This window comes from Leuciscus leuciscus (assembly GCF_965113295.1).
Source record: "Leuciscus leuciscus genome assembly, chromosome: 23".
Classification (NCBI taxonomy): domain Eukaryota; kingdom Metazoa; phylum Chordata; class Actinopteri; order Cypriniformes; family Leuciscidae; genus Leuciscus; species Leuciscus leuciscus.
In genome coordinates this window covers 5,812,788-5,830,205 of record NC_138747.1, presented here as the reverse complement: position 1 = coordinate 5,830,205, position 17,418 = coordinate 5,812,788, and the positions used below count along the sequence as shown (strand labels likewise).

The window sequence follows — 17,418 nt, the reverse complement described above, 5'->3', positions numbered from 1 at the left end:
ATTCTCGTCGCTTTATAAACTTAAGATTGAGCCACTGTAGTCATTTGGACTATATTAACGATCTCTTTAAAACATTTTCTGGGCCAGCAAGTTATAATAACTTAGAAGCCTATGGAGGAGTGATCCAGCTCTCAGATTTAATAAAAAATATCTTAATTTGTGTTCCGAAGAGGAACGAAGGTCTTACGGGGTTGGAACAACATGAGGGTGAGTAATTACTGACAGAATTTTCATTTTTCGGTGAACTAACCCTTTAAGTAACATTTAAACTCTGAAAATCAAGTTATTTACAACATTTACAAAATATATATGCAAAATGTTTTACCTCTGTTGTTAAATGCATGTAGAAGTTTTCTGCTATCAATCAATGAAATAATTTGTTTTAAATCATCTTCTGCTAGAAATCTGAAGTCATCTGAGGCCCTTATACCAATGTTAGAGAGATGTTCAAGAAGACATGTCAGCCTCTCCTCACTCAAGTGGGCAAGAGTGCCCTTTATGATTGACTCCATGTTGTCTTGCCACCTAAACAGATAGAATGATGAAGCACAACAAGTTCGAGATCCAAATGTCTATAAACAGACACTGGGTGATAGTCTGCAAGCTCGTCAACACAAACACACACATAACGAGTCTCACTGTCATGCTGTACACAGTGCACACCAAGATCCAACACTGGCACTGACTGATGTCTCTCTGAAACAAAATACACCTTTTCCTGGCAGACTATTATCAGAGCAATCTTCCCCAGCACATATCCACCATCACTAACATCAAGTACAACACCCATTCCCTTCTTATATGTTGTACCTTTGTATGTGACCATGGCTGTCTCCATGATGCTACCAGTCAAATTACTGAGTCGTACAGCTTCTTGAATGGCGAAATTATACATGTGGGCAGTCAATTCATTAGCCTGACCTACTTGAAGTACAGGAGGAAAGATATTACCAGCATGAAGATACGCCTGAAGCAACTGGTGCCTTTCTGCCAGAGTACTGGAGAGATTTTTGAAGTTGTGAAGCTTCCGTGCACACTGTTTAAAATATGTGTGCTTACTCTCAAACCGCATTGTCCAAAGACGAATGAGAGGACCACATTTAAGGATTAGGTCTGGATAGTGGAGAAGGAAGTGGTGTTTTGGTTTGATAGGGGTATCTGGGAAAATATCCACTCGCATCTGAACATACTCCCTGATGAGAACCTTGAGATAGGCTACCTGATTGGTGTGAATCTTGGGTGCACAAACAAGCTCTACAATTTCCCTGAGCCTTAAACACAACTGCCACACTTGGTCATCAAGGGCATTTTTGATCCGATCACCAATAAAAAGCGGGAGTAGGCGCAAAAAACACCAATTCTGGGCTGCACTCCCCCCCAACTTCTTTCCATCTTGCACAACTTCACATGGCCGGTTGCTTGCATCACTGCCAACAAGCTTTATCTGAGATATACTCCTGTTTAACTGAGTGTATGTGAAATGCTTTACCGATACAAAGTGCTTGATGTACAAAGCAAGATCTGTCGACACAATCCCCTCGAAAAGATCATGCCCTAAACATGGTGGAAGGCCTGGCTGGCATACATGAAAGTGTCTCAAACGATTGAAAACAGAATCAAATTTCACACCATCTATAAGGCTGTGACCCAGTGACAACTCTCTCACACTGTTCTTATAGGCCTCTTGAGTCCTCAGAGGACCAATTTTTGTAGGCTCCCTTTCAAAGTCGTCTCTATTTATCGTACAGTACCGACAGAAGTGCTTGCTTTTGCTGAAATTTTCTGTAAATCCTCCCAAAGAATGGGATCCCAAGTTGTCACCTACAATTGCTATGAGAGCTCCTTGCAGTTTCTCACCATCATCCAAAACAATTCCAGATTCCTCAATATCCCTCAAATCATTAACAAGTCGAGAGAATACCAAGTCTTGGCCAAAAAATTTTAAATCCTGTTCCCTGCAAAGCATCACTAACTGCATGGGATCAATAGAGGACCTATTATATGGCAGAATTTCACCCAAGGTAAGGTATACAGCCAGAAGTTTATGGATTTTTTTGCCAGATCCAAGGGGATTTGCAACCTCTAATGCATCCTGGTACAAAATTATGGAGAAAGAAGATGGACACTGCTGAAGAAGAGTGTTTTTTCTCCAATTCTTTCCATCCTGGACATCTTCCAGTATATCTGAATCTACAGCTTGCTGCATTTTAGTGGTGTTGTACTGTTGTCTAACTGAATGGTGACTTAAAAAGGCTTTAAGAGTATCTTTGACAGGCACATACTGACAGAAACACTCATTTCCTTTGGCATTAATGCCTAGATACATCCGAGTAGGCTCAACATAAGAGAAATTCCTCTTAAAAAAAGTCTTTCTTGTTTGATCTGACCTAAACACACCCTGATTGTACATCTTCAACAAATTTTCCTTTGAGAGCCCTTCAACTATGGCGTGGATCCTATCTCTAGGTATCTCAAGTTTTGTAAGTTCTTGGCTTACTTTTGCCAGTACATGTGACATCCCGTGCTCATGTAAATCTTGGAATTCGTCTATTAATGCTGATATTGTGGTGGCTGGCAGGAGCATTTTTGCCTGCATTCTGAGGTAAAAGAGGGCTAAGTTAGTCATTAGCACATCTCCCTCTGCATGAGCTGAAGTAGTCCCTACAATCTCAGCAAATGTTTCATTGTCAGACTCATCTGCAGCACATGACATACTGGTGTCAAGACCTACAGCACAGCCTTCACCACAGATATCACGCGCTGAATGTTTTCTGCTTATGTGAGATAGAAAAGATGACTTAACCCTGAATTTTTTCTTGCAGCTTTGAAAAGGACATTTAACTGCCTTGCCATCTCTAATGTGCCATTTTAAATGCTCACAAAGACAAGATATGGATGTGGAATTGAAAGAACATCCCATAACCTGGCATGTCATATTAACACCACTGTGTGATTTGTCAGCACGTGGTGTAACCACTGCATGGTTACGATTAGGGATGTCAATTTTCACAAATTCCCATGATCGATCGTCGTTTAAATTAACGATCAATTAATCGATTAATCGTTAGCCTTAATACTGCGATATGCGTCTACTGCAGTGGCTATGACAGCATGACAGGGTCTGCAAATGCTGCTCAAAACGCTATGTTCCTCACCAAATCAATTAGAATGGTTTTAAATATAAATAAAGGGCTAGTAGGATTGTAAAATGTTTCAATGTGATTGATAATTAAATTAATTATTTAATAATCAAATATAACTACTAATACAACGTGTCACCAACGCCGCCTCATATGCGCTTAGAATGTGTGACGGTTGTGGACGCGCTGAATGAATCTGCTACCGTTAAACTGGAGCACTTTGCTAGCACGTTATTTATCTAAAAGAAACGCGTCCTATATGAGATTAATCAGATATATTCAAAATAAACATAATATTACAAATGATTATATCTGCACAAAATGACGCAAATTCATGCACAAGTGAACTTGAACTAAGTTACGTGCCATTCATTCAGAACTACTCATGTTGTGGACGCGCTCTTCCTGGAGTAACGCGACACGGCAACTAAACCCAAATAATTCACAATGTTTTATTACAATATTGTAATCTTTATAATGTTATGTAATATTACAGTCCCAATAGTCATTGTTAGTCGTGCACTGCCGTTTGAGCAGCGCGCGCTGAAGCTGACGCTTTACTACAGAGTTAATTCTTAACCAAATGCATCCAATATGAGATCAATCAGATATAGATAGGCCTACAGAAAATAAACAGTATTACAACTTACATTTGCACAAAACAAAAGCCTGCGAATGCACACGCAAACTTATAGTCATGATGAAGGTGTAAAATGGTCCCAAACATAACTCCGGCGCGCTCGCTTTAAATGTTTCGCGGTTGAGCAGCGCGCACGCGCATGAAGACCTGCTTAATCGATGATCGATAAGTTGTATCGATTAAATGTATTATCGACAATTAATCGATCGTCGATTAATCGTTGACATCCCTAGTTACGATACATATGTATACGAAGGCCAACAGCAGTTTTGAAGTTACATGGACACTGGAAAACTCCACAAGAGAATCTATGGTTTGCAAGATTCCTGTGTTCCTTAGCATGTCTGACAAATTCTGGAATAGACTCTACAGAGTACTGACACACTTTGCAAGAGAAAGGCATTTCTAATCTTATTTCCACACAATTTTAACTTTAGATACAGTACTTACCCATCCATATCTGGTGACTTCACCAAGGATGTTTACCTGTAAGACAAAGAGAAACATGGATCAGTTAAAACATAAAAAGGTTACAAAATAATTCCAATATGTAAAATCAAAATAAATAATTAGAAAATAAAACAAATTTCAAAGACCAAAAATTACAAGCTAACAACTAAATTGCAACTTAAAAATATCAAAAAAGTTAACATATTTTTTGTAAATGAAATAATTGAATGCTCATATTAATTATTCAATCTGTGCATTTCATTTATTACTTACTTGTAAAAAAGGTGGCTAGCATGAGCATTTTAAGAATAATATGATTGTTTTACAGCTGATTTCATGTCTCTATGATCTTTGAGTTCAATAGAATTTGAATATTACAAACATTTACATTAGTATATTTCCTTTTTTTTAAATAAAATGTAAGTTTCACAAGGTGAGATGTGTCATGATGACATATGAAAGGAGTATTTTTTTAGCAACATTTTGTATTTAATGTGATCTAAAAATTTGAAAAGGTTAGACTTTTTAATTGATTTATAGAGCTGATAAAAAATCTGATCTTTAAAATGTCGATTTGTGCCGTGCAAAGAGCATGAGTGCTTCCCAATACACAAATTGATGCATCCTTATTTTCTCACTCCGTCCTTCACCCCGAAACTGCGTCTTCCCTCGAAATTGGGTGTCAAAATTTTTATCGATGCTTAATGTTGTGCTTGTTCAATTTACGTAGCTCCCCCGTTAATGATCTAGCACCCCCTCTGCGTGGCTGCGTTAAGAATTCTCTGGCGCTGCCCCACGGGGATTATAATGGTCATTTTCGTGAATATCAAACTAATATCAAATATACAACTAAATTAACCGCAGTCCGTTGGCAGTGGTTGTATCCAGACATTAATAAACTAATACAGTCCACTTGAATTAGGCTAGTAAATGAAAACGAATGAGCAAAATCGAACTTAAAGGAGGACTTGTGGATGCCGAGACGCGGGAATTCATTCGGCGGGACTTTCACTGCCTGTGTATTCACTTTAAGTGTGCATCGTACTAACGTTATAAAATTTATAATACAACTAATAACACTGTGGTTGTCAATTCAATTCGTGTAACGTTATAACATAACTTAACGGTAGGGTTATGTTATAACGTTGTATGAGGCGGCTGAGGCCTCGATCGCGACAGGCAACACGCACACGGTCGGTGTAAGTTAGCAACGTTAACGTTAAGTTAACGTTAAGTTACACACAAGTGTTCAGAAACAAGAAAATTTCGATTACTTTGTTCTAAACTTGAAAATAATAACTGACATTAACATCAAACCTTGTGATAACTAGTAACTTATTTGGCTAACTGGCTAGAATGTTTGCGTTACCTTAACTTTACCTTTATATCAAACTCGCCACCTATTAGGATACTTAACAGTTAATGGTAAAACGAATATCTTCACATTTGTAGTGGTGAAACATTTAGAAATACAAATTTACATCTTACCTGGCTAGTTTGCTGTTTCTGCGTGCTCCGTCCTCGAAGTCTCAGTCAGGATGAAATGGAAAATTCGAGTTTGACGGCTGACGGTTAGATGATTGGTTGCCAGGTGTATATCCCGTGCAAATCGCACTTTATGTAATTAAGTGTGTAAATCGAAAGCAAAATAATAATAATAATAATAAATCATGGAAATCGATTTTTATCTATTTTACATTGCCTTTAATATTGATCATTGGATGGGACTACATCTCCCATCCAAACATTTTAGGCTATAATAACCTTTGAGATTAGTTGGGTTTGTGACAAAATCTGGCAACCATAAAGAAAAAAAAAGAAAAAAACACCCAAGCAAATTTTAACTTTTTTTTAAACTATATGCTAAATGCCTTAATCTATGGATTACCTTATGAAACGATGTATTATACAATTCCTAAGATGAAATAACCTCAATAACCAAAAAATGTCCTCTGTCGGGCTTGCCTGTTTCGAATATTACTGTCATCAATTTAACAGGAGTATAAGAATTACTGTAATTATTTTCTTCCCCCCTCCAAAGAAAAGCATAAATTGACAGCAACTTTCCTGTAAATAGTTATACGGTGACAAAGCTGGAAATACAGCAAAAATGATGTAAAAGCTATAAAATTGACAGCAACTTACTGTAAACTGTTTCTACAGTAAACTTTCACTGAAAATACAGCAATAATACTGTGAAAACAACAGAAATCATTTACAGTGTTGCTTCCTTTCCTCGCGTCTCAGCTCCACTACCTGTAGGAATGCAAGGGAAGACAGCAAGGAAAAGAAGGGAGGACGGAGGAAATCGAAGGAAAGCTTATTTATACATTGGAATACTTGATCACTCGAGCGTCACTCCACAGCGTCATCAACTGCGCTCAAAGGATCTGCCCTTATGTTGTTAAAGTTTGGTTATTTAAGAAATTCATAATAAATAATAATAAAGCAAGATGTCCTGTTTAAATATGTGAGATGTGTGGTTTGTAGGCTAAACTGAGAGAGGAGACGAGGAGGGATATTGAGAAGCTCTGTGATATTGTTGAATTCTCTTTGCTGATTCAGTGGCGACCTCTACTGGTGAAACTTTGAAAACAGCCACATAATCTACACTGTCCAGACATTTTTCTCATTAAAACCAAAGATCTTCATAAGTGATTGTATATCAAGAGCAGGGACACGTTTGTATGTACTTTCTTTTGTGATTTTAACTGAACAAATAAAGACTATGCAATAGAACTACTCTGCACTGCAATAGAACAGTGTACATAACACTGTTTGGAATATCCACTACAAGAGAATTAATTTACATGTTCATTTAAAAATATTCTGGGAGCTACTGTATATATGCTGATAAAAGCTATCAGAATCAGGGAAATGCATTTTAAAAGATCATGTTAAAGAGACTTTCTTTTTCTTTCTTTTTTTGCCAAACAGAAACCCCATTTGGTATTCGGTTTTAATGTTGTTTAGATGTCTGTGGTGTTTTTAATACTTTAAGCCAAACCATGTGCAACTTCATCAGTCAACATCATTGCTGAGTATTTTCTCCTTAAAACTGCAGTGTATCAAAGACAGTCTCAAAAAGGTTTGAAATCGCCTGTGTTTCCTACTGTCACAAACATGTAATGTATCCTGTCAACGTGCACTGGACAGGAAAATCCGGGTACATATAGCAATATAGTGAGTGAATTATATGATGTAGCCTATGTTCTGATGAACTTGCTTACAGTATATGTCTTTCTCACTGACTTTGATGTGCAAAGCATTTCTAAGGACACTGATTAAGGTGTCTGACTTTGAAATGGACAATTTGAGCTAATTTGCTACCTTTAAACTTATCATAATTTCAGGAGGATCTGATCTCTTTTAATTTAATATTTTTTTCTTGCTCTTTCAATTCATTACGATGCATGTCAGATATTGTTTGTCTATTTATATCATGCATTAACATTTTAACTTCTGTTTCCTGTCATCACTGCTGTACATTACAATAAGGACAATAAGATCTGTACACTATATGTTTTCTATTCAGAAGGTTTACAAAAAATACTAAATTCTATTATATTTAATATGCAGAACACTAACAAGAGGATTTATTAGTCAGAGGTTAGCTTTAGATAACTCTTAACTCAATAAGTCACCAGTATTGTCAGTATTCATTGGACATTATAAAACTATATGAGAAATTCTTATGCACACTGATACACGTTTCATTGCACATGGCTATAAGTTTTTTTTTAGTTTTTTTATCTATTTCATCTTAAAACCGCTCACATTAAATGGTTTCCTGTGGTCTGATGTGTTACTTGAAGTCTCGTCTCTTTTCTCACACTCGCTGTAATGGAGTTGTTCGTCTTCATTGCTTTTCAGCTTCTTATGGAGGTTCAGTCTACCAGTAAGTGATTTATGCTGTTTAATGTCTTTTAAAATAAGTCCATATTTATAGTGGATGCTGGCAGCAAAATCGCGAACAAAAAAGGACAACTTTTTCTCAATATTTAGATTTGTTTGCACTCATTCCAGATTTTCAAATATAGTTGTATCTCGGCCAAATATTATCCTATCCTAACAAACCATTCATCAATGGAAAGCTTATTGATTCAATTGGGCCGGTACAGGTGTTGTGCCAAATTTCGACTCCCTATAGCTGCCAAATTATTGAGTCAAATTATTGACTCGAGTCGCATTTTAATAGACTTCAGACTTGACTTGGACTCGACCTGAAATGATCTTCTGACTTGACTCGGACTCGACAAAAAGACTTGTGAATATTTTAAAAACGACAAGTCTTTAATTCTTAATATCGTACTAATAAAGAAAGAATTTTGTGTTTTATTTGAATGGTTTTATAATATCTGCGTCACATATATTTCCCTGTGTCGCGGTAGTTCGATCGGACCCTTTGTCATAGAATTGGATTACATTAGGTGTGTTCGACATCGGCTGCGGCCGATCGGCGAGAGTAGCCGCGTGCAGGCGGGGAGGAGCTGCAAACGGAGACGTGAAGTCGGACACTTTCTAGTGACCGCTCACGTGGTGTTTGCATACTTTACCACAGCTGCAGTGAAATAAATGCAATATTTGCCAACAGTGCCGTCGCTGGTGGGGTGCGAGGCCCTGTGCGAACTTGAAATGCGAGGCCCTGCTCTTTGATGTGTATGCTCAATTGCGCAGTAATTACACAGTCACACGGACGTAGCTGTTCTAATTCTTTTGCATGCATAATCTTGCTGTAATACGTTTTCATCAAGTAGAATAATACATAATCATGGACATAGTCTCAGCTATGACTTTTTGCTATTTATTTCAGAGGGGAAAAAAATCAACTGTCCAACAACGAATCCGCCTATTTAAGCAATGTGTATCTAAATGGTCCAGTGGTATAACTTTTGCCTAGCGTGTCAGAGGTTGTAGGTTCGATTCTGATCTCGTATGGTTTTATTTTTCTCGTATAACGTTAGTTTTTTTTTTTCTCATCAAAACCGAATATGTTAATCAGTGGTTGTATATCAAGCAGGGACACATTTGTGTGCATTATGTTAGAGTATCCACAACGGATTGAAGCGCGCGTCCAAATGAAGACAGTGCGGCGTGTGCGCAAGCCGCACGAGAAAACACTGCGAGCACTTTGGTCACTTGATTTAAATAACACATTTCGATCTTCTCTTATTTTTTCAAAAAAAAAAAAAAAACGAACGAAATGAATGCTCTGCCAGTTAATTGGATATGTTTTATTTATTTGTAGAATTGTTACATTCGTGCCGCGAGATGTTTAAAAAAGTAAAAAATAAAATAAAAACAGCAGGATTGCGAGGCCCCCTATTGGCGCGAGGCCCTGTGCGGTCGCACAGTTCGCACAGTCTATGCGACGGCTCTGTTTGCCAAATAATACACAGATGTTTCAGAGATATTTTCATTCAATACTTTCATACAGCGTCTGTTTGAACAAGAATAAAGTTCAACATAAGCTACTATCAATGAAGTGGAGTCTAAGTTTTTTAAGCAGTTTTAATTTGATAAACATGACACAATATAACATGACAACGACATGAAAAGAGTGTTCACTGTTATAATAAACTGATTTGAGAGCTTTAGAGGAACTAAAGGTGTTCGAATAAACACGAAACACACGTGATCGTTGTCGTGCGGTGAATCCGGCCAATCGTGGAACAGCTGTGTCGTCATCAGCCCACGTGCAGCCCAGTGCAGCCGCTCTTGAGAAGCTGCGCTGGCTGAGTTCTCCGGCTACTCTCGAATCGCTCTCGCGGTACTTTGATGGCATACATCACAGTCACGTGGCGTCGGCGCTGTATCAAGTCGGACAAAATTTCTAACCGGCATGCACTGCTTTAAGTCAGCCGCCGATCGGTCTGCGCAGAGCTGCATGAAGTCGAACAAGCCTGTATAGACTATGTCCGTAAATTGCGCGTAAACTCCGAAATGTCATAATGAAAGTCCAATGAAACATGACGGGAGAAAATATGTTCTTTCATTTGGGTTTATTTACATGTCAAATCGGCTAGATGCAAAGAATGTGGGAAAACAATTAAAGATACCGGAACGACAACTTCAAATTTGATGAGACATCGCATCCACAAAGGTTATTACATTACATATTATACTGTGGTGTAGCTGCATGGTTCCTTTGGATTGCAAGCTATACTCGACTCGGACTCGTGAAAAACGACTCCAGACTTGACTCAGACCCTATGACTCAGACTCCAGTGACAAAGACTTCAGGCTTGACTCGGACTCCAGATGAAAGATTTGTGAACATCTGCCATGGCCTGTCATCATGCAGATGAGTACAAATGTAAGTATCGAATATGTCTAGGCCTACAATTTTTTTTTAAATCAACTGGATATTCGTATATGCGAGAGCTTGTGAGTGAAATGTACTTGCAAAGTGAAATGTGAAAGTCATTTATAAATCTCTCCAAATATTTCTGTAATAATACAATAATCTAACAATCATGAATGACTGGGAAGATCATGGACAAGTCATGGAAATTCATTAGTCAAAAATTGGTGAATCCTGAAAATAGCAATGAGACTGTTTGGACCAATGAGGTTTCTCTGCCAGCTATTTTTAAAAACAGAAACCAAGCAATCAAAATGTCCAATTGCTTTTTAGGTCATTACTCTGTCTTTTTCTTTCTTATTCATTAGCTCTTTGGCCGGCCAAGTTAACAGCATCTGCTTCAGTTATTAAGGAAACAGACACAGTTCAGCTGAGCTGTGAGAATACTGAAGATCTGAAGATGGAGATGTGTGTCTTTAACATAAATCGAAGAGAAAGTAACTCAGAACAGAGCTCATCATGTCAGCTCTCACTCACTGGATCTCAGATCAGTATTTGGTCAGAAGGTCAGAGTTCATCTGTGAGAATAACCTGCTACTACACTGCAAAGCTGTCAGAAGTTATTGTAACATCTCTTTATTCCAATCCAGTGACAATAACAATCCAGAGTAAGTTTTTTTTAATGCATATGTTGAAATAACTGATTTATTTACAACAGAAAAACTTAATCACTTTTCTTAAAAAACAAAAAACAAATTAATTACTTTACATCTACTTTTATTTTTTCCAATGTGTGATAGCCTCTACTTTGACAACTGCCACAAAAACAAGTGAGTAACCTTATGTCTCAATATTCCTGTAGAGGATTATCAGAGAGTATTTCTGTATGTCATACTATAATATTAATACCAGTACTACTGTAATTATAGTTTTATTTCCAAACTAAATGCATATTTTGTATTCTCTTTGCATCTTCAACAGCGACCTCTACTGGTGAAACTTTGACAGCCAAAACAACTTGTGAGTGAAGTTTAATTTTTAAAATAAAACATCCTTGACAAGCACACAGAGACATTTTGCTCATTTCACTTTAAATTGCTTCAATGTGAAAATTATTCTTTCTTAGTTTATTACACAGCTTTATGTGACTGTGACGAATATATATACCCTTACGAAAAAGAAGTTTATTCAAGTGTGCTATTGTATACTTCTTTTAAACTAAAAATAAGAAAGTATACTACTTTCAGTCTACTTTTCTCAGAAATATACTTGAAATTGCACTTCAATATACTTGATTTATACTAACAGAAAGGTCCAAGTATATTTGGCCTATACGTGTACTCAATCTTTTGATCAAGATATACTTAAAGTATTTTCGGTCGATAATTTTCGGCGGCTGAAATTTCGGCGCATCCCTATTTCAAAGTGTACTTTCATATACTAAAAAAAATACTACAAGTATTAAAATAGTAAACTACTACTTCAGTTCTACTACTAAGTTCACTTGTAAATGAGAAACGTAGTTGTGCAATTAAAGTTTACTACTGTTACACTTACTGTGTATAGTAGCCTACACTTCAACATATACTTCTACTAAGTGGACCAATTTTGTCCCAAGCAGTATTGAAATAATAAACTTACAAGTTTACTACTAGTACATTGATATTATTATACTGACTGCATTAAGTCACTTTATTTGAAAATAAAACACTTGACAAGCACAGGCATTTTTTTTTCATTTCACTTTAAAGCTACACTGTGTAGGATTTTCTCCCATCTAGCGGTGAAATTGTTTATGACTACCAACTGAATTACTTTCCAGCCCCTCCCATTCCGAGGGCGTTTTAACTCCTACGGTGGCCGTATTATTTCAAATCTGCCGGCAGTCACGAGTAATCTCCCCCTCGCATTCGTCACGGTGCCACTGAGTGTAAAAACGCGAAGGGCGAAGCTTGAATTTCCAGGTATGTCCCTCATTGGCTAATGTATTTTCAAGATGGAGGCGCAACATGGAGGCGGCTCGCTCGTATGTATTCTAAATGGCAGATTCTACGCTCACGAAAATACTTGATTAGTTGGTAGAAGTAATTACACATTAATGAGCAAATATAATTTTGAAAGAACAAAGTGTTTTTTGCTAATAATCAACTTAAAAAAATTACACAGTGTAGCTTTAAATTGCTTCGAAAATGATTGTGTTTATTGCACAGCTTTCCTATGTGACTATGATTAGTCAGTTGCAGGATTTAGCAGTCAAATATTGTTATACAGTAAAATTACAGCTAAACTGTATAATAGACCATTGACTCTGGCAACTGATTTTAGGCTAATATTTTCCTATCTCTCATATCTCATCCCACTCTGACACACTGTTGATTCTATCAGCTGTTTTCATACCAGCTTCTGCTCTGCCTGAAACCACCAGAGAGTCAGAAACATGTAAGTGGATTTTTGCTTTGTTGATAAGAGAGTATTAAATCTGTTTTAAATGTTATATGAACAATTTTCCTGACAGTGAGATCATCTAGAAACACTGATGTCTGTAATCACAGCCTGGTCTCATTGTTAATACGTGGTATTAATACGTAATTTTCAAAGATAGAAAACGTACGTTTTGATAGATGCTGAAACGTATGATATGGACGTATCTGCAACAATTAAACGTAACATTATTACGTTTTTTACAGCTACAAAACGTAAAATATTTACGAATCTTTCATATCATTAAGATATCTGTATAATTTACCTTTTACCGTTTTATAGATAAATGGAAGATCCCTTAACCCCACTCCCAAACCTAAACATAACGTTACCCATTTTATACAGAATATAAAAAGGACAAAACGTAGCAGCTACAGAGATGTGTAGGGAAATGGCAATTTTATTAACAATATAGCATTAAAATATTTTTTTAGCAGCTAATCCTACTCCTACCCCTAAACCTACCCATAACAATTTCTTAAAACTACATAGGCTACAATTATGAAGAAAAATTACAACATACGTGTAATCACAATAATTTATTTATTGCGAAAATGTCAAAACCGGTACCAAAAGTCGTTCACATGACGATGTGTTGCAGTCACAGTCCTCTCTTTCAGTATAATAGTTTTGAATGAGGTATAGAGCAGAATTTAAGTTATTAATCCATGAAAATGTTAATCCGGCTTCGCGCTGTGTGAAGGCGCGCGCGCTTCTCCATTTCAAATGTAGTTTACCGACTGAAATACGGCATGTCGCAATCTGTGGCGAGAGCCAATGAGCGTTTGATATCACTGCCGTAAAACATGTCGTAACGCTTCTTGAGGTCGCAATTTTTGAATTTGAATTCATCACGAGCGCTGAATTTGACAGTTACGGACTGCGCTGCTTTGATAGCCTGTGAAATGGAGATGAAGATCACTCACTGGATAAAGGGCTGAATTTGGATCTCTTTCTTGCCAACGTATGGATTCTAAAGATTTGGATTATAATATCAAGCTAATAAAATTGATGTCTTTTGTGAATTTATGTTGGGTTTTGGTGTATTATTGTTCTATTGGAGAAAACGCATTTTGTGTCTCACTGTAAATAAATTAAATATTACAAAATGGTTAAACGATTAAATAAGGTATTTTTAAGGTTTTAAAGTGTATTCTTGTGTAACTGCATGTAGGCTAATCCTCCGAAACGAGTTTGCAGCAGAAGGCACGAACAGAGCGAATGGTTATTAGCCTATTTCTTGAGTAAACTGCATTTAATAATAATAAATGCGACTGAAAATGATAAGACATTTGAATGCAATAGAGTCAAAACATTAATGCCACGATTTTAATATGCATAAATAAGAATACGTACAAATATGTACGTCGGTAGAGTTGTTCATACGTAAATAATTTACGTTTTTGTGCTGTTAATAAGTAGCTGCTACATATTTTACGTTTTAGTGCTGTAAATACGTCAGTATTATACGTTTCTGTGTGTATAAAACGTAAGTAAATGTACGTATGGTAGAATTACACTTTACGTAAACATACACACGTATTCTCATGAGATCACGTTGGTAATCATGATGCGTTGATCAGTTTTTTATTGTAATATATTATTTTCTGTTGCAGCTGTTCCTCCTACTGATCACATTCACTCTGAAGGTTGTTCATTCACTCACAACACAATACAAAACTGATATTCTGAATATCTGTTAAAACCAATGCTATCTCACGACCAATTTGTACAAGTGAGGACAAGGTGTCTAATTCATACGAATTGGCCAACTCAGAAAATACGATTTAGCAAAAATCTTATGAATTTGTACGAATTAGCCAATTCATAAAATACGTGAATTGCTGTGAGATCGGGTTGGTAAAAACTAAAATAAACCTTGAAATTTCCTCCTTTCATCATGATATGATGTGGCATGTTAATTTAAAATACATTTCATAAATCTGATATAGATATAAACATGGATTAAATTCTTATTTTTGTCTTTTGACAGGCTCATGGCTTTTAGTAGTGCTGGTTTTCACTGGTATTGGTTTATTTCTGTCTGGACTCATGGGATTCATCTGTCTCTGCCACTTTGACAGTAAGTACAATGTATAGGTGTATAATTATTCATAAACTGAGCTCCATGATAGAAACATATGATAATAATAAAGTGTATGTGTGCAGGTTCTGATGACGTTCTCACAGAGGTGATCTACAGCTCCTGCCATGTGGAAACAACATCTCTGTTAACTTCCTCTGTGTGCTCCGCAAAACATGGATGAACCGTTTCATTTCTTCACTTCTTGCACCTCAAAATAGAAAAAAGATTTTTACAGAAAGAATGATAGTATATTTACAGTATGTAGCTACTGCGTTCATATATTGATCAGCAGGCCAAGGCAGCTTGGAGGTATTTTCCCACATTTTGATTTTGGGAGAAAATAGATTTTATATTGGTAAAATATGTTAAATGTATTATCTGAAATCTAATTCAGCTTTTTAATCAACTATTGAGTGCTAACAATAAAGTTTCATTTAACTGCAACATGATCTAGCAGAAATCTTGATTGATCTGGTCCCTTCTCATGTTAACCCCGAACACACTCTATTAAAGCTGCATGTGTGCCACTTGTCTTCCTCTGTGATTGTGTGTGTACTTTGTAAAACTTGCGTTGTCCATTCGACTTACAATTCTTAGATTTCCATTTGGGATTACTTTGTTTTCACTTAATCACTAGCTATATATTTTATGTAAATATTATTTGTAAATACTCAGTTTAACCCTCAGGGGTCTGAGGTGTTTTTGGGGTCCTTGAGATGTTTTGACATGCCCTGACATTTGTGCTTTTTTTCAGTTGCTTATACACATATTAATGGCAAAGGTGTAATTACACTCTATTTAGCACAAACAGGGCTACCATAATATGTGAGCAACATGCATGTACATGTTTGTATTTTTGAGAGAATAATGTTTATGCATGGTTATTGAAAAAACGAAAAACTAAAGTTTCTGAAATAAGGCCACAAAACACATACTAAATATGTGTCCATAAGACTTCTGAATAATGCATTTTGTCGCCTAGAGTTTTTTCTTCAAAATGATGTGAAAATCATCCTGCCTTGGACGCAATACATTGATTTAAATTTTGTAAGACACTTTTTGTTTGGAAAGGCAATATGTGAGTGGGCGTCAACGATCCAACACCATCATGCATATAGAGTGGTTCACACCTGAGGAGACAATGGGGCCCGCATACTTAATGAGCCATTCATTCAGGTGTGTCACTGAGCCACAGGAAAGAATGCAAGGACTATATATATATATATATATATATATATATATATATATATATATATATATATATATATATATATATATATATATATATATATATACACATACATACATACATACATATATATATTGGTTCACAGTTGTTGGTTTTTTTTACACAAATTGTGCTTGCAAATTGTATAATATCCAAGGTAAACATTTCTAGTAATAGTGCAGTTAATTGTTCCCATACTGTATTTTCAGAAAGTTTTTGAATATATTCTCTACCCAAGTGTGTCACTAATAAAACACAATAAAAATAATTTAAAGAGAAGGATTATATTGACCTTTTAAGATTTCGTTTACATCTATCCTTGTATATATATATATTTGCTATTTCATTAAAAAGGTTATACAATTACATGGCCTTGCTAATTCAGCAGAAAAGAGCTGTTGGTTAAAAATACCCACCCACACTGCTGCAACATGCGTATGATAATATATGTGCAATTCATACTTGGATAGACAAAGTCAAATGTTGCAACTGAGCCCACAATAGGGGATGGTTGCAACAGTCCACAGGGGCAGTTGCAACATTCATTAAAGTGTTATAAATAATTATTTAACATCATTTTCAAATTGATTTATTTTACTTGTGCACAGACAGGGTCTCCACTAAGTTAAAGGGGATCTATTATCTATCTATTTATAAAGTGGTATGAACACAGATGTGTCTCTACAATGTGTGTGTAAACAACCAGCCTATAATGGTAAAAATCCACGCAATATTTTTTTTTATAATCCCCATAAATCATTCACAAACAATCTCTCTAAAGGTGAGGTTTCAGATTTCCTACATATTTTCTACTTCAAGTAGAAAGAGAACTTGTTTTAATATCAGTCAAAGAGTCTATCCTTTTTTAAGCCAGGCAGCGACAATAGTTTGACATTTTCATTGCGTGAGAGAACACCGGAGCACGAGCTCTTGAAGCTCCGCCCTCTTCTTGAAAGGTGAAAGGGTTCCCCCCCTCCCACTCTGGGGACAGCATAGTAGGTCCCCTTTAAATTGGCTGTATAAAGACAAAGCATTGATAGCCTAAGAAAATATATACAATTTCTATTAACAATCAGGTTTTGGTAAATT

General features: G+C 36.3%; 1 protein-coding gene across 1 annotated transcript; it reads left to right on the top strand.

Moving 5' to 3' along the window:
* Nucleotides 1–6,478: 6,478 nt before the first annotated feature.
* On the top strand, nucleotides 6,479–16,052 carry LOC309487815 (uncharacterized protein). The gene is made up of 8 exons (XM_082155691.1): nucleotides 6,479–8,128; nucleotides 10,903–11,202; nucleotides 11,335–11,364; nucleotides 11,516–11,554; nucleotides 12,920–12,973; nucleotides 14,632–14,664; nucleotides 15,009–15,098; nucleotides 15,185–16,052. Exons 1-8 carry the CDS (start codon nucleotides 8,074–8,076, stop codon nucleotides 15,280–15,282), a joined length of 699 nt encoding a protein of 232 aa, XP_082011817.1. The 5' UTR covers nucleotides 6,479–8,073; the 3' UTR covers nucleotides 15,283–16,052.
* The last annotated feature ends 1,366 nt before the right edge of the window (nucleotides 16,053–17,418 follow it).

Excerpts from the sequence above, each read along its gene's own strand:
- LOC309487815 (XM_082155691.1), top strand. The coding sequence starts at position 8,074 with ATGGAGTTGTTCGTCTTCATTGCTTTTCAGCTTCTTATGGAGGTTCAG. Across the intron at positions 12,974-14,631 it reads CACCAGAGAGTCAGAAACAT|CTGTTCCTCCTACTGATCAC; the intron begins GTAAGTGGATTT and ends TTTCTGTTGCAG. Across the intron at positions 15,099-15,184 it reads CTGTCTCTGCCACTTTGACA|GTTCTGATGACGTTCTCACA; the intron begins GTAAGTACAATG and ends GTATGTGTGCAG.